Below are 18,478 nucleotides of genomic sequence, written 5' to 3'. Positions count from 1 at the left end.
ATGGCTTTGAATAGCCAACAAGACCCGCCTCATGTGTATTTTGAACCAATGACAGTGCGTTCTCTGCTGCACGCGTCATGAAAAGACCGACGAATACAAAATGCTGCGCCACGCAGCAGCCGGCAGGAGGTTCAGAGTTGCACAACGCAGTAACCGGCGGTAGATGTGTCGTCGCGAAGCATCCGGCACAAACGGGTTAAATAATGTCAGGACATCAGAGGGGAAAAAGTGCAACCATTTTACTTATAGTTAAATGTTAGTGCTAGATTTTTGTTAGTATCCCTATACTCAGTAATGTACCTGTGTGTGTTTGTGTATGTCTGCAATTAGGTAAACATCTTCATCAGTTAACATTTTACCCAGGCAGTCTCTGAATTAGGGATGGGGATTGTTACTTTTTTAATGATATTGATACTATTTTTGAGACTGCTTTAAATATATTATATGTTATTTATATTTTTTCAGGGTTCTGGGCTATGCGACAAGTGACAAGTAGCTCTCACCTTAGACCATTGTCAAAGCATATGCAGGACGCCAAAAACAAAAGTTACTGTTGCAATAGTCTGGACATCTTGCCATGCCAATGTTGCAATAAAGGTTTTCTAAATGCCATGTATATACATTTGCTGTGAGCTCACTAATTGATTGCGCATTTTGTGTAGATTTGGACTTCTAAAAAATATTAATCTTTTTTCTTCTTTATTTATGATGTGATTGCGCTTCGTTTCTGCGTTTGGAGAGGTATCTCAACAGACTGTAGGTCGAACACTAATTGTTCACTGTTAGGCTACAGAGAGACACCGTCCCAGTGACGGGACGTTTTCTCCACTGAAGGGGAGCTGTTTTCTCCACTCATACACGTTTTCATAAATTGCAAGCATTAAATCTTTAAATAGTGCAGCACACTATTTGAAAGCTTAAAGTCTCGTGATTCAATTAAGCCCACACATCAACACATATGATGATTTATAGAAATGTTAATAAGTTAAAGAAAATAATGATAAAAAGAAAGATTTTGCACTGCTAGTGTCTAAAGTGGAGGGTGCATCCATACTTTTTTTCGTGTGTCTTTGTTCACAGCGGTGCCAAAGGGTAGAGAAAGGGCCAACAAACTTTTTTTCCAACATTGCCTCACAATCTTGTAGTTTCTGGCCAAGTTTCAAAGGAAAGAAAGCTAAACAGTTTATCATTTGTGGGGTTTTGATCGCTTCTCTCTTCTCCCCCAGGGCTGCTACAGTGTTACTGAGCACACCGGCGGATTCTCTGACGTCTAAGCATTCAATTGACAGATGATATAAGCCCACTACTGTAACCCAAGATGGCCCTAATAGAAGCCAATCATTTTGCAGAGTTCAGGGAGGACCAATGAGAGAAAGATTGACATCTATTCCTTCCAGTTAAAACTAAATGCTACGAGACTGGCCTACCTGTCTAGCCAATAAGAAGACAAATTGATTGATACCAAACTTGACCAGAAAATGTTAACCCTTTGTCAAAGCAAAAATAGGGCCTTAGTTATTGAATTTCACCATTTCATCAATTTATAATTACTTATTTGTATACATTTTATTTTACAGTTATTCCAAGTATGTGTATGTTTTTGTATTTGAGAAGTTTTGTATTTTGCACTTTTTTGGCTTTTTTCTTTGCACTTTTCAAAAGGAAATAAGAAAAACGCACACATACGACATATCTGTAGACATAACTTCATAAAATATCAATTTTCTGTGTGTTTTTCTTCTGGATTTTTTATGTATTAAGTTGAGACATGTGGCTGTGGTACTAGTTTTGTGCGTTGCCCATCTGATATGCTTACAGTAGTGTTTTCAAATAATTTTACAGATGCTTTACTTGGACGGAAATAGAAATTCTCTATTCTAACCTCTGTAACAGTGTCAGTAAGCCCTAGAATCACAATGACACTCGTAACAAAAAATTTAGAGTGTTAACTTCCCAATGACCTCAGGCATATTCCAGAGGGCCAAAGTATAGGGGAGCTGTATCACTTTTTTTTGGGTAAAACATTTAGGCGAGAAAAGCATGTATTTTCAAGTGTCCCTAAAGAGGTTAAATGAATTTAAGTGTTGCAATTGGATTTTATAAGGGTGAATTGTAACGTAAATTGTTACAATGTAATTTAAAATCTGCTTTTGTTTGTATTGTCCACATGTGCTAGTGCTGTGTTCCTAAATGGCAGGACAGGTCTCAGCTGCTACAGTGACATTTTGTTCTTTTGCCCGCCCTGGCTCAAATGTCAATCTCTGCTTATGGCAAATATTAGTGTTTACCTGCTTATTATGGTAAGAAAATGATTAAGATGCTGTTTTTTTGTCCTATACAACAAACTCTGGCTCATAGGGTTAACAAGCTGATTAAGCGGCCCACAGAGGTAGCCAGTCTTTACGTTCAAAGTCTCGCACAAAGATACACAAACACAAAAATAATTTTTCTGGTTTATGCAAGTACCTATTTTTTAGACACAATGTTTTATGATCCAATAGTCTCAATAGCAGTAGCAATAAGCTTGGACCTCATTGATTTTCAGGTTTGGGGAGATCTGGATACTCTTAGCAAGCTTGGAAATGACTTTCCAACTGGATATATATGATTTCCCTATAGTGTATGGTATCTTAGTACATTGCATTTGTGTGTGTGCATTTGAGTGTGGTGCGGTTGTCATCTCACCCCAAACATTTGCCGGAGGTCAGGGTCTCGGAAACGGAAAGGGATGTTGGAGACATGTAACCTCTTGGGCTGCTGCTTTTCCAACGAGTCGCTGGACTGCAGGTGGAGCTGCTGGGAGCCCTCCGTCTGTGCAACCTCTTCTGCCTGCTGCAGGGAAACACAAAGAATGCCACAGATTAGCCCCTGTCATGGTAAAGAAAAGTCTTGAGAAGACCCAGGTGAAAAGCAAGGCTGTTTAGCTTGATGTCTCCCGTTACACACTAAAATGAGCTGGAGTGACATGAAAACACAGATCTTGTACAATAGAAGAGGATTGACAGAACAATGTGGTAAAATTTTCAGAAAGTACAGGTGTGTGAGGGTGAAAGACAAAGGGATGAAGGTATTTATTGCCAATGCAGGAATTAGTCTGCTCTTTATGCAGTGTCCAACATTAAAAAAAAATTCCCACTGGCCCGGGAGTAGATCATCCATGTATATTTTTACTGCAAAAAAGAGGGGACTTCTGTTTTTCTCCAAATAGTTAATTTATTAATTGGATATACATTGTAATGATTCATCCAAAGTCAAGTAAAGTCAGGTCAACGTTATTGTCAATTCTGCAATGTGTGCCAGACATACAGAGCAAATGAAAATATGTTTCTCTCTGAGCCACAGTGCAATACGGACACGTACAACAAGATAAGTAAAAGATAAGTAATATACAAACAAATATAAAAAGATAGGTTTTATATAAAAATAAAGATAGGTAATGTATACAATTAAAAAAGATAAGTAATATGTGCAATACAGTAATGAATTATGAATAGTGCAAATGTAAGGCAAAATCAAACAGTCAAACTAAATATACTGAAAAGGTGAAATATAAAAGGAACAGTTCCTGAGTGTCTTCCTTAATAAAGTGGCTGGTGCTGATCCTGACGGGGGGGGTTCAGAGTCCAGAGATATTGGGGGCAGAGGGGAGTGAGGGCAATAAGGGAGGGTATTGAGCTCCTTGATAGCTTGAGGAATGAAGTCGTTTGCCAGTCTGCTGAAACAGGCTTGGACGCTCTGGCACCTTCTCCCAGATGGCAAGAGGCTAAAGAGGCTGTGTGAGGGGTGGCTGAGGAGTCGGGTTTGGTAGATATCCAGGAGTGAGAGGAGTGGGACACCAGTGATTCGCCCAGAAGCCTTCATTATGAGCTGCAGGGTCTTTGGGGGGGCAGTAGCTCAGTCCGTAGGGAATTGGGTTGGGAACCGAAGGGTCTCTGGTTCAAGTCCCCGTATGGACCAAAAAGTACGGAGTGTGGATTGGTGGCTGGAGAGATGCCACTTCACCTCCTGGGCACTGCCAGATGCTCTTGAGCAAGGCACCGTAGCCCCCCACCCGCTCAGGGCGCTGGTTCGGCTGGCAGCCCATTCACTCTGACATCTCTCCATTAGGGCATGTATAGATCCTGAGCATGTGTGTGTGTAGTTCAGGACTGTGTGTGTAAAACTAACCAAGTGTGGACGCAGAGTGTAAATTGTAATTTCCCCATAGGGGATCAATAAACAGATTAAAAAATTAAAAAAAAAAATTAAAATTAAATTAAATTACAGTTGGAGGCAGTGCAGCTCTCGTACCACACAGTGATGCAGCTGGACAGAATGCTCTCAATGCTGCCCCAATAGAAGGAGCATATTTTGGATGGGGGGGGCTCTTGTTCTGTTCAGTTTGCAAAGGAAGTAGAGGCGCTGCTGGGACCTTATTGGCCTTATGGGTTCTGTGGGGGCATGCTGTTGTGTGATGCAAACCTGACAAAGAAGCTGTTGAGGTTATTCAGCAGAGAGTTGATGATTGACACAAGTCTGAGGCGAGGGTTTGTTGTCCATGATGGTCTGGATACCATGCCAAAGGCTCCACTCTGCTTCTGGTTAGCCTGGGTTGTGATGGTTATATCAGAATCAGCTTTATTGGCCAGGTTTGCGCAAACAAGGAATTTAACTCTGGTTAATCTTTGCTCTCAAAGTACAACACTTAACATAACTCTTAACATATAAGAATAAAAACAGAAAGGACAGTGAAAAATATAAAATACTAAGTATACAGTATAACAATACAATAGAAATTAGAAATTTACAAAATTATAAAAATAACAAATGACGAGAGGGAAAAAAATGATGGAATATCCGTACGGTCAGATATTTAAGATATAAATATAGTGCAAGGCAGTTCATTGTGATGATGGAATATGAATAACAATTATGTAATCGTAAGATTGAAAATACATATGAGGTAGATGAGCAGAACAGTGTTCATTGACTTTGTTCGGTGTTACGGAAGGGGGTGGGGGGCTATTTCTGAGCGTTCAACAGAGTAACTGCTTGGGGAAAAAAATGTCTTTGTGTTGGCTGGTTTTGGCAAACAGTGCCCCGTATCGCCTACCAGAAGGAAGGAGTGTGAACAGTTTGTGACCAGGATGTGAGGGGTCCGCAGAGATTTGCTGTCCTTTTCCTGACCCTGGACTGGTACAGGTCCTGGATTGAGGGAAGGTCTGCTCCAATGATCCTCTCTGCAGCCCTAATTGTCCGTTGAAGTGTGGTCCTGTCTCGTTTGGTGATGATGACCAAAGAGTGATGGAGGTGCAGATGACAGACTGAATGATGGCTGAATAGAGGGTGGTCAGCAGCTCCTTAGGCAGATTAAACCTCCTTCGCTGTCACAGGAAATATAACCTCTGCTTTGCCTTTTTTTGGACAGAGTCTATGTTGGGAGACCATTTTAGGTCCTGTGAGATGGCCAAACCCAGAAACCTAAAGGAATCTACAGTGGACACTGTTGTTCTTAATGTCAAGGGGGGTCTTCTCCTAAAGTCCACTGTCATCTCCACAGTCTTCTTGGGGTTTAACTACAGATGGTTCTGACAGCACCATTGGACTAGCTGTTCCACCTCCTGTCTGTGATCCTGGATCAAACCAACGACGGTGGTGTCATCTGCAAACTTCAGGAGTTTTACAGACGGGCTCTTTGAGGTGCAGTCAATAGTGTAGAGGGAGAAGAGCTGCTGGGAGAGGACACACCCCTGTGGGGCACTAGTGCTGATGGACCTGCCTGAGAAGCAGCAGCTCATCTATCTTGTTTGTCAGAGACCGAACTTTTGCCAAGTGAATGGCTGAAAACAAGGTGCATAGTCCCCGCTTCCTTAATTTCACCAGTAATTAATTTCTGTGGCAGATTGCATGTAGAACTGCGGTGCCTCCAACCAGGATTTTGGTAAAACTTGCTGGCTTTGTGAAAAACAGAGTTCCTGTAGAGGTTTTCCAGTGGTTGTAAAAGTTATTGGTGTAAGGGCACAGAAAGCATAATAAATGCACAAAAACAAAGAACTAGACAGCAAAGTACCGAGGCTACAATCCACGGAGCAATCTTGTATCAGCAATACATTTGCTGATGTAGGAAGAGACAGTGTCTGAAAACTCTTCAATGTCTGTATTGTTGTAGGTAGCTGCCTGTTTAGGGGGTATTAGGTCACTTAACCATTTATACGACAGGGCCATATTTATGTCCTTTAAAGACCTGTCTATCAAATTTCAGCTCCAAGTCCCCTCTCTGCCATTTTTGGTATCTCAATGGATGAGGGCCTTTTGGCTATGTCTCGCCATGCTATGGCCTTTAGTACCGTGTTAGCCAGATGCCTAATTCTCTTCACCTAGAAAAACATCCTGCCCCCATCTTATGGTTAATGAATGAAGAAGGTTCTGTACAATGTGAAGCTGGAGAAGCTGAGGTTTTCACTTAGAAGTTCTCCAAACAAATTTGAAAAATATGGAGACCTTTTATCTTTAACTGAAACCCTGGATGTCATACTGGATGAACCAAACTGAAAAACTGTAGTGATAGAAAAGTGAAGACTGGTCGTGAGGAGAGTGGTGATTCAGCTCAATCGCCTTATTCCAAGCTCAAGGCTGTAGGAACGCGGTAGCAAAGCTATGCGGTTCACACAACAGGGCTGTGGAACCCTATTGTTTTTGCAAAGATTTCTTACATTTTATTTTTACCAACAAATGTTTTAATTAAATTTAATTAAAAAAATACAGCATAATTCACATTACAATGTTACATGAGTCCATTACACATTATGTGAAATAATCCTGTTCGCCAATGCGTCACAAATCCCAACACAAAGTAAGTTTCTCTTGTTGATCCCTATTCCACACATTGAGTGTGTGTGTTAGTACATGAAGCAGGCTGGATTCTGTCATTAAGCTTAGCATGGTATGGAATGGAATGGCTTTAGGACTGTAAGCCTTCTTCTGCCATAGTCAAAGAGCTAAAATCCATCTGTGCGCTTCTTTCCCTCTCTTTGGCCACCATGCCTCTACCATCCATGGTGTGTGAGCAGCCAGGCAGGAAGAAGAAATAATTGCATAAACATTATCATACACAAGCAGCCGCACATCCTGCACTGTCACCACGGAAACAGTATGGAGCTTTACAGTGTGTATGTGTGTGTGTGTGCGTGCGTGCGTGCGTGCGTGTAGGGAGACTGTACAGAACTAATCTACCCAACCAAGCCTCCCTTATGCCAGTTACACAGACACACACACACAAATAAACCTAAACCACCCTAAACCACCTCATCCTTTTCCACCCAGTTAGATCTCCCAGATGTTGTGTTGTTAATACCTTTTTGAGTGAACATGGGTGCGCATCTATGCCTGTCTGTGTGTGTGAAATCATTTTTTACAATATGATATATTTAACAAGCCCATCATGTTTTACATGTAAAAAGTGAAATTTCTCTTGAAAATGTAAAAAATAAAAAGTATATTGTTGAATAAAAGAACTACACAACTAAACAAGTAAGGCACTAAGCAAGTAAGCAAAGGAAGTAAGCCATCTACAATATTTGAAACCCAACTTAAATTAAAGTGACAAAGTGACAGTATGCATTTGCTTGGCAACAGCATAGGGGACAGGTCAACCATCACCAATCAAAAATAAACTCTTTGCTGAGTTCAGTGATACCTCACACAAGACTCTACCTTGAAAAGGTCACCAGTTATGAAAGAGGATGTGGCTTAATAATAGGGGGCGGACCAAACCATCACCAATCAAAAAAGTACTCTCGGTTTCGGATTTCCGTGACAAATTGGCCGCAAATAGAAAACGCTCTCTCCGCCTCCACGGATGTAGACTACTGCTGGGTAATGAATTTGGTGAGGCTGTATTAGCGTAGCTACATTAAAGCAACGTCACCTGCATCAATGTTACCGTATAACAATAGATGTGCACTCCTTGCGTTTATTTCATTTCATTTCCCCATTTCCTGTCATAACCTTTCCCTGGAATCAGGAAATAGTCTTGATCAGATTTCCCGGGAATCCTGTTTCCTGGCATTAAACCCTACTACAGACCAATTTTGAAGTCAATCAGATGAAAATCTATAGGAGGAGTTGTTTAAAGTATAGCGCCTTGACTTTTAGGACTACTTCCTGTTGTCACTAGGGGGGGCTATGACTTTGAGCCAATATTGGCGTGTATATGTTGTCAGGGTTAGAGTCTTATGAATCTTAACAAAAATTTGGGCCAATTGGACAATGTACACACAAGTATTTTCATTTTTTAAATTTAAATATATATTTTTACAGTAAATTAGTAAAGTGTCTTTTAGGCCGCAGTGAACATGTGCATGGTGTCTTTTTTCCTTTATCCTGCACATGCAAGTCTCCCAGCAGAACTATAGAGTCCCCTACTGGAGCTCCATGCAGAACTCCATTCAGGGTCTCCAAAAAGGCCCAATACTCCAAGCTTTTTTGTTTGGTGAATATGCACAAACAGAGTCAGAAAAACAGAGTCAGAGTCCCCCCCTTATAACCCACAGGCGTAGGGAGGTGACCCTCTCGTCCACCAGGGTAAACTCCAAACTCCATCTAGGCCTGGCTCCAGACGGGGGCCCTGGGCTTCCTACGGGCAAGGTAACTCCACCTCTTCCTTGTTGCTTATATTTGTTACATTTTTAACTGTGATGGAGATTGTCTTTCATCATGATGTAATGAAAATGCATTTGACCATGCATTTGTAATCAGGTTTAAACTTCCTTTCTATTGATTATGCTGATTCTTTTATCATAGATCCTTTTACGGTTACCTTATGGTTACCTGCTTTTGCATTATCACTTTAATTAAATATTTTACTTAATTTTAGCGTCACTTACAACACTGCAATGTTGTTTTTCTTGTACTATGGCAACTGCACTTTACTTTACAATACCTCATGTGACGCCACTTCACTTTACCTTACCTTACTTTACTTTACTTTGCTTCAGTCTACCTTTCTCCACATTGTCTATTGTTTACCTGTTTTTCTTGTGTGTTTACTTGTTTGTTTGTTTTTGCTTTCATTGTAGATAATTGCTGCTGTAACAAAGGAATTTCCCCGCTGTGGGATGAATAAAGTATCATCTAATCTAATCTAATCTAAAACTTAACTGATTGCATATGCTAACAGACAACAACAAGGCGTCTCCCACCTGGATGTCATCAGACGGTATTTACCTCTGGCTGGTAATCCCTTTGTCTTGAGAACAAAGGCATGCAAAACAAATTGAAAGACACCATGCTGGCCAGATGGGGAGGACCTAGCCAAGGTATAGAGTAAGAGAACAGCGTCCCATCGTTGTGCATATTACAAACCAATCTTTGTCCTGTGTACCATGCTCTGAGCATTAAAAGTTTGGCAACACTATAAGAGATTTTTTTTCTCATTCTTATTGTAAGAGTGGAAATATAAAATTGCCACAAGTATCATAAATTGTTACACTGTTTTAATTTCTGAAGCTTTCTGTGTTGAACCAATCCTCATTTTCTATGGAGGCAATTTCTTATCTAGCTACTCTCTTGTCATCCAAGTGAATGGAGCTATTGTTAGAAAATGTAAATATCCTTATGTGTCTCATTAAACCTTTAGAACATTGTGAACGGAACCCTGCTTGGTGTCGCTTTGTTGTCCCAGATCTTGTAACTGCTTTCAGAATCAACACAGAGGTCAAGCCAGCAGCTGATCAGATACGGAACCCCAAGGCAATCATGATCGGATTATCCTAACATTTTAAGGTTTTAAGTTTCATGTTGTGTGAAGTGTAGTGTCACAGGAAGTTCAGACAGCAAGAGAGGTTTCACTTTAAGTTTCCCACAAGCTTCTCAGCATGTCCGCCACCACTACAGTCCCTGACAAAATTCTTGTCGCTTGTGTACAAATTGACCTGAAGTGCCGCTGAAATATATTTCTAATCAAGATTAAATTACAAGAAATGGCTCATTTTAATCCCAACATCTTTTGTAATAATGTTTCAGTGCAAAAAGAAATTGTCAAAAAGTATTCTAATATTCACAGCTTGGTAAAGCCCATTGAGTCAATTTTTGCAAAGACATAAGTGTTGTCGCCTTGTCATATGAGCTTCACCTGTGAATAATAATGGATCAATTAGGTCTCAGGTGTGTATAAAAACAACCCCAGTACACTAGACCTTCACATCAACTGCAACTAGACATCTGCAAACATGCCTAAGATTCACCCAGAGACTAAAGTTTTGATTATCAAGAGGCTGAAGACCAGATCCACTGCTGATGTGGCAGACACCTTCAATGAGTCTCAGCGTCAAGTACAGAGGATTAAAAAAACATTTGAAGACACTGGAGATGTTTTTGACAAGCCCTGGTCAGGCAGACCCCGCAAGACAACTGCTCGAGAGGACCGTTAGTTGGCTCGAAAATCCAAGGCCAGCCCATTTTCCACTGCAGCAGAGCTCCACCAGACCTGGTCCCCTGAAGCCCCTGTGTCAACCAGAACAGTTTCCGGATTCTGTCTCAAATTGGCCTCCATGGTCGAATCACTGCCCAGAAGCCAGCACTAAACAAAAGACAACTGACAAACTGTGTGGCATTTGCCAATGCCCACAGCCTGCTAAAAGGATGGACGCTGGAGAAGTGGAAGAAAGTGGATTTTTCAGATGAATCTTTCTGTTGAATTACACCACAGTTGCCGCAAATATTGCAGGAGACCTACTGGAGCCTGCATGGATCCAAGATTCACCCAGAAAACAGTGAAGTTTGGTGGCGGAAAAATCATGGTCAGGCGTAACATCCAGTATGGGGGTGTGCGAGAGATCTGCAGGGTGGAAGGCAACATCAATAGTCTCAAATACCAAGAAATCTTAGCTACCTCTTATATTCCCAACCATAAAAGAGGCCAAATTCTCCAGCAGGATGGTGCTCCATCGCATACTTCCATCTCCACTTCAAAGTTCCTCAAGGCGAAGAAGATCAAGATGCTCCAGGATTGGCCGGCCCAGTCACCAGACATGAACATCATTGAGCATATGTGGGGTAGGATGAAAGAAGAAGCATGGAAGACCAAACCAAAGAATATTGATGAACTCTGGGAGGCATGCAAGACTGCTTTCCTAGCTATTCCTGATGACTTCATCAATACATTGTATGAATCCTTGCCAAACCGCATGGATGCAGTCCTTCAAGCTCATGGAAGTCATACAAGATATTAAATTTGAATCTCACAGCACCACTATTTAATTTGCTGACATATTTTAGTATTTGTAGTAAATTTGTTCAATTTATGTATAGGCGACAAAACTTTTGTCTTGCCAAAATTTGACCTTTCTGTCTTGTTTAAATAATAAATCTTTTGTTAGTGAAACTAATTTATTTCAGTGCATTGAACATCATTTGGGAGGGTTTTAGCTTTTCATATGAGCTATTTCTTACACCAATTGATTAATTAAAAGTCAGGTTAATAGCAGGTGTTTCTACAAAATAGATAAGCGACAAGACTTTGGTCAGGGACTGTAGAATAGCATGTGGGCTGCAACTCTCTGTCTCAAATAACTATCTTTAAACCTTAAAATAAGAATAACACACCAGGGATTGGTGGTTAAATATACATAAGTTAAATTATAAGATGGTGAATTTGAATTTTAGATTTCCCTGTTCCCATTGCATTTTAAAGTCAGATTTAGCCCACCACTCTGTTTTTATCCCATAAATTTGTACCTAAATGGAAAAGCTTATAACAGTAGAACTGCAAGACAAGAATATATGTAATTAATTTAAAATCTAAATTCTTCTAGTTTTTGAAAATATGCTCGTTAACAATGTGGTTAAAACATAACATTGACAACATCAGTTAAAACACGGCTACAATTTGTTTTGGCCTTTGTCTATGATAAGTCATACTTTAATAACAATACCTAAGACATGCTTTATGCCGCACTATGCAAATCACCACACCTTCTACATCTTCTCAAACACACCTGTGTACACTTTCAGACCTGTGGGAATTGATTTTACCCACTTCTGTGACACTGGGAAACATACTAAAGCATTTTGAGGACTATAAAACATATTTCATTAATTCAAATGATCACCTTCTCACAAAACAAATTAATGTAATGGCTGGCTCTGGAAGGAAGAATTTAGCTTTGTTACGCATTCCTTTAGACTGGCTCCAATGCAACGTTCCTATCCATGCTATACGCCGTTGGGAAGGGAATTTTCCTCGCCAAACTATAACTAGGAAACTACTAGAACTGTTGGGTCCTTGTAAATTCGGGAGTGTGGTCTAGACCTACTCTATCTGTAAAGTGTCTCGAGATAACTCTTGTTATGAATTGATACTATAAATAAAATTGAATTGAATTGAATATAGCATGTCCATATTGACAAAGGTTTTAAACATTTATATATTAAAGCTTAATGTAAAACAGAACTGAACTGTCATAACGGTTTGCTTGTCAGAAACTAGACGGCAAAAACTAGTTGTATCATTAAACAGGTCACTGCAGTAATTCAAGAACATGTGACTGCAAACATTGGAATACATTTTAATTTAAAAAATAAATAAATAGGGTAGTCAATCCCAACAATCTATTTACCTTGTACACTAACCAGAGATGGCAAAAGTACTCACTGCCCATACTCAAGTAGAAGTACAGATAATTGTGTTAAAGAAATACTCTGGTAAAAAGTAGAAGTACTGATTTACCTTCTTTACTCAAATAAAAGTAACAAAGTACAGGCTTAGAAATTTACTTAAAGTATAAAAGTAAAAGTAGCCTTATGAATGACAAAGCTCCCTGGACCAGACACATGTTACTAGAGAGCACGCTGAGAAACTACAGTGGACATGGAAAAAAGGCTCTTTATATGCCATTGCCTACATTTTAAATGGCTGTTTGCCAATAGGCCTAAAACATATAGCCTAATTATATTGACAGAGACTGGGACTCCAGGTTAATAAGATTCTGACTGAAAAGCAAGATATGAATTCAAGTGTGATTTTGTGAGAAGTCTGTGTATGTTCCCATCCAATTAGATTAAATTTGGTATTGGTAACTCCAGTGTTACGACTGTGGTCGTATTTGTTTGTCTCGCTGTATGTGCACTTGTGTCCTGTTTTCTCCCTATGCAAATAGCGCTGTGCCATTGCTGGAGGATGATTGGTGGAGGCAGCTAAGTCCGATCCGGGATTGGCTGCAGCTGTGAACCAACAGCTATTTAAAGGAGCAACATGGCAACTGTCAAGAGGGACAGAGGGAAGCCAGCAGGCGTTCTTCATTCTCCAGTTTCCTTGCCTCCCAACCTGCCACACGTTGACTTTTGTTTAAGTATATTTTAGTTTCCAATTGTATGGGTGGACCTTTAGATGTGTTTAGTTTTCTCCTGTTTTTCTTAGTTAGGAAGGTTATGGTAAGGTAGGTAAGGTAAGGTTAAGTTATTGTTATTCTTTTGGCCTTCATGATTTGAAATTATTTTAAAGTTAGTGAGGGCTAGATTAGGACTGGATTTAGAGCTGATTCTGGTTTCCAACTTCGGCCCAGGTGTATCTGTTAAAACACAGCGAAGACAACTTCTCTCTGTTGATGCTTCATTACAATCAAGCATCAGTATAAACATGGGCGTCAGGAGCTCTGCTATGGCTGTGTGTGTGTGTATGTGGTAATAAAATAAATAATATTGTAAATAGGGCTGGGCAAGTTAGCGCGTTATTATTGCGTTAACTAATTAATTAATTAACGCAGACATTTTTTTTATCGCGCGTTAATGTAGTTTTTATTATTTCTTTATTATTGTAAAAGTTTGATGCTCACAGGCTTTGTAAATACTGCAAAGTTGAATTTATTTATCACCGGAGAAGGCTACTTCCAGTCTGAAATATCACCTTGACAGTTGATACCAGCAAATCATTCAACAACACCCATTAGGGTGGTGGAGGACATCGGTCTGAGAATCGCAACAACAACGGCAGGTATGAGATTCCCTCATGACGCACCATCACAAGAATACACAAGTTGTATAAAAAGGAGAGGACTGCAAAAGCAACCACGCTACAACATGCACCCTAGGGACTACTGGACTCCCTGGGAACTACTGGACTCACTGGGTTACCAGAATTATCTCGGCGTTACAGTGCATTATACTGATAAAAAGTGGGCGCTCTATTCAAGTGCTCTGAGTGAAATGAAAACAGAGGAGAGACATTATGCTGAGACATGCGCGGGACACTTAATTGAAGTTGCACAGCAGTTGAATATGTCAAATAAAGTCACCGCAGTTAGCCCAGAAAGTACGAATAGATACAAAATCTGATCGCTGCTGCGAGCCTTCTGCCTTCTGATCATGTCCCCTGCTTTGCGCACGGTCTCCAGCGTTCTGTCACGTTCTGTGTCTCTGCTTTACAGCGCGTTGGACAGTGTCCTTGCGAAGTGCAGAAAAGTTGTGGGGCTCTAAACCCAGTCCAACAGGTGCTGCAGAGTTAGAGCAACAACAGATGAACGTGTACATAAGAAGGAGTCGCTTATGTACGATGGTTACGTTCCAACCAGATGGAATTTATCTCTGGACATGATAAATACATTGTTTAAGTTGAGATGTACACTAAATATTTTATTTAACTGCTACTTTATAAACAAAATGCTGGTAAGTTTTTGCAGAACAAATGTTACGGCACTTTTGTTCATATGGCAGAACATAAAAAAAAAGGCACTATATACACTACTTTTGAATTTGTTATTTCATTTTCCGATTAATCCCGATTAATCAGGGAAATTATGCGATTAATCGCGATTAAAAATGTTTAATAATAATAATAATAACAGTAAACCCATTATTAATTGTATTATCTTAATGAGCAAGGAAGTTCAACAATCAACATTATATTGAATCAACAGCCAGGTGCAGCCTAGCTAACAGGTGCAACCTGACTGACAGGTGCAACCTAGCTAACAAGGGAAGAACACAAACAAGCTAACTTTAAATTTGCCAGAACTATAGACCAATACAACAACAGGCTGACAACATCAGTTATATGACTTACAGTTCTCAAAGATGCACACAATCTCAACTGATTATCCTCCGAACAGCTAGTCTCTTTTTCTTTTCTCTCACTTTTTTCTCCGTGTGCCGTGTGCGCCTGCTCGCAGTGTGAGGCGCGTGTCTGCGCTATTCTCTGACATGCACTCACAATCACACCTGATAGACAACATTTAGTACAAAACTAACGTACCGAGCCAATTTTGTAAAATGTAAGGAGTAGAAAGTACCGATATTCGTGTTAAAATGCAAGGAGTAAAAGTAAAAAGTCGCCAAAAAAATAAAGAGTAAAAGAAAATATCTGAAAAATCTACTTGAGTACAGTAACAAAGTATTTGTACTTTGTTACTTCCCATCTCTGACAGTAACTGGTGAGGAGGACTTTCAATCCCAACTTTCAATCCCAACAACAAAAGGACCATTTTGTATGTCACCAAAACTGAACCTAAAACAGTAGCTCAGTGGCAGCATAGTGTTCCACTTTCTTAAGACCACTAGAGTAATATAAATGTCATTTAAAAATATTTTTTTTTATAAAGAAATAGGTCTAATAAAAATAATAAATACTGTAAATGAGATACATTTTTGTTGTAAAGGACATGTTTTTTTCTCAAATCAGCAGAGGCACACATTAACAGTAACATACATTTACAAATGTTGATATTGCAGATTTTCTACCCCTTGTAGTCAGTCAAGTCCATGACCATCAGTCAAGTCCCCATAACTTTTTCAATCCTCATTGACATCAACTTTAAATGAAAATAGAGCAAAAAAATGTATTTCATGTGGTTCATAAAGATGTTAGTATAAACTATAGACTCACGGTTACTGTGTTGGCTGTGAGAGTGGGGGTATTGCTGTCATTTCCCGGCTGTTCGCTCTGTGTGTGTGTAGGCGTGTAGAGTGTCAGGGTGTGCTCGGCCACCGTGCTTGGTCCTGTGTATTCTGCCGGTGGATGGGTGTGGGGCGAGGCATACTCAGCTGGGATCCCATTCTGTGGGGGAGGGGGGTACTGGGCCTGTGGGAAGGGTTGGGCCATGGCTTCAGGGGGAGCTGGGGCCTCTTGGTTACCCTGCATGGATAGATAGGTAGGGACAGGACAGAGGGATGGAAAACAGAAAACCAACAGGTTAATAAGGATTTATATTTTAGGACATTTTCACACCAATAGTTGGTTTGCTCTGGTGTCGAATCAATTGATGAGTTTGTTGTTATCTTGGTTTGGTATATTTTCACACATAAAAAAAATCCAAACCAAAATGGATCGCTTCAAATGTATTTTTGTATGCATTTCATTACATACAACGTACATTTCCACAGTTTGTCCATAAAGACCTATATTTGGTTAATTCAAATCTTTATATGTAGCTAATAATACCAATCAAATTGTACACAAATATAACATTGCGTATACTCTACAATAAAACCAACTGCACATATGATATCTATTGGTTTACAGATTAATTTGGATAATAAGAAGGAATACCAAAGGCAAGTCCATAATGTATAGGCAAGGCTAGTACCAAGATTCATTCTGTTTTTGAAGAAGTTGAACAACATTACACAGTATATATATAGTAATAATTTAACCTGCAGCATAAACACTATCAGAATTAAGTTACTCGTAAGATTTGAAGAAAATCGGTCAAAAACATCTTGTCAAAAAAAAGAAAATCTGCACAGAGTCTTTGGCATTTTGCCTCAGATCTTGGCATAATTTCCACTTAAATTTGACAGAGATGTTTTATGTAGGTATATTAGACATACTGGACGACCTTTAAGGACAAGAATAACGGGAAGGAGGCAAGAGAAAGTAACTCAGTCTGTGACTTTTATCTCTATCATTGCAATTAAATAAGAGCCATGGTTTGGTCATAAAATCCTGAGTGACAAGGCTGAGAGATGACACAGTGTAACAACAAACTACCTGTCTGTCAATAAACACCAAAAGAGATAAAATAAAACATGCAACAGTGTTCTTCCGCATGACTGAGAGAGAGTGAGAGTGTATCCTTTGTAAATGGCAAGAGAAAAAATATATTGGCTTTATTAGTAGGATCTGTTTGATCAAGACTAAATTATGTCACCCACGAGGAAATTTCTCTGTGGAAAGACCAAACACATCCACACAAACACTCAAATAGCACAAGGAATGACAAACACATAGAGCAAAGAAAAGTGATGCAAATGACATCCCTTATAGAAATGACAAAGATCAATTAAATGATACACTTTTGATGACAACCTCCGTTTTGAAATCCATTTTTCTAAAAAAAAGTGACGTTTTTCCTTTCATCTTCACTTTTCTCTATTTATTCCTGACTTGCTTCAGTTGCTGCGATTCCTTTTTTCCTTCCATGTTAAGGTGAGGTTGCTCTTTCACCCCTGTCCAGGCTCTCCTTCTAATGTACATGCCTGTCAGATAATAATTTACTCCAACCAATGATGATGAATCCATCTGACATAGCACCCTGCCTTTCTACAGCACTACTCAAAATCTTCTAGGAAAATAGCTCAAAATGTTTTAAAATCAATAACAGCAACTTATGAGATGGTATGAGGGTCTGACAATTGCTGTTTCTAATAGTGGTATTGAAGTTGGCTATTCTTTTGCATGGAGATTGATGGTGTTGAGCATAATGAAGCAGTTTGCCGATGGCTCACTGACTGTAGCTACATCTTTCCTGGCAGAGAATCATAGTCGACTCCCCAGGCAGAGAAGCGTTATGCTCAATTTAGGGTTTACTTAAGGTCACTTCACATACAAATGAAGAAAAATACAAATCTCTAGCAGCAAACGAGTCAAGTCATCAATAATGCAACAGGGTTTTGTTGTGCATGATAGATTTGGATACAAGTAATGCTGTTTTTTAATGTGTTGTGATGTTTTAACAGCCAAAATGAACACTACACAGCCAGTACAAATACACACATAGATTTACACTAGACAGCTCTTTTCAAGCTTTAGTGGCAATTTTAACTTGAAGTTGTTTTGTAGTTAACGTCCTTTATCTTAGCTCAGGTTGTGAAAACTTGTAGGATTTTTGTAAATCAGCTCTTACAAATCACTTGTTTTGAGGTGGCAATCTTTGAAGTGTAAAAAGTGTTACTAGTACCGTAGAGTCTATTTAGTTCTTTCCTTCTTTGGTCTTCCACTTCATTACAACGTGGTCTTGTTTCCATAGTGTTAGGTCCGCTGCTGGTTGCACTCTGTCTCTGCTCTCCTCCCCTCTGTCTGTCCTTGGTTACAGGAGTGAAGCCTGGCCTCCAATCACCTCTGCTTCAAAGACCCGGTCAACCTACCACTCCTCGTCAGATCATAGTTTAGACAACGTTAGTCTCGCTGCTGACTCTACCCTTGTATTAGTTTTTGTGACACTTGTGACGCTTGTACTTATTGTTCTTTGTCAGCCACAGTTCTGTGCACATGACTCCTGCTGCCACT

The 18,478-nt window shown here is 39.7% G+C and overlaps 1 protein-coding gene across 8 annotated transcripts in view; it reads right to left on the bottom strand.

Annotated features, from left to right (window-relative positions):
* The window catches only part of LOC116671533 (RNA binding protein fox-1 homolog 3-like), a 751,379-nt gene that overhangs the window by 110,193 nt on the left and 622,708 nt on the right, over positions 1 to 18,478 (bottom strand). For 6 of the 8 annotated variants that reach the window (XM_032502899.1, XM_032502900.1, XM_032502894.1 and 3 more), the window contains 2 exons: positions 15,857 to 16,105; positions 2,686 to 2,832 (listed from right to left, as the gene is read on the bottom strand). In XM_032502899.1, the coding sequence (XP_032358790.1) occupies positions 2,686 to 2,832; positions 15,857 to 16,105 (396 nt within the window). The remainder of the gene's footprint in view (positions 1 to 2,685; positions 2,833 to 15,856; positions 16,106 to 18,478) is intronic. The other 2 variants (XM_032502901.1, XM_032502896.1) reach the window with 1 other exon arrangement.

This window comes from Etheostoma spectabile, chromosome 21 (assembly GCF_008692095.1).
Source record: "Etheostoma spectabile isolate EspeVRDwgs_2016 chromosome 21, UIUC_Espe_1.0, whole genome shotgun sequence".
In the NCBI taxonomy this organism is placed as follows: Eukaryota; Metazoa; Chordata; class Actinopteri; order Perciformes; family Percidae; genus Etheostoma; species Etheostoma spectabile.
Note: the sequence above shows the minus strand (reverse complement) of the source record. Positions and strands in the feature narration are given on the sequence as shown.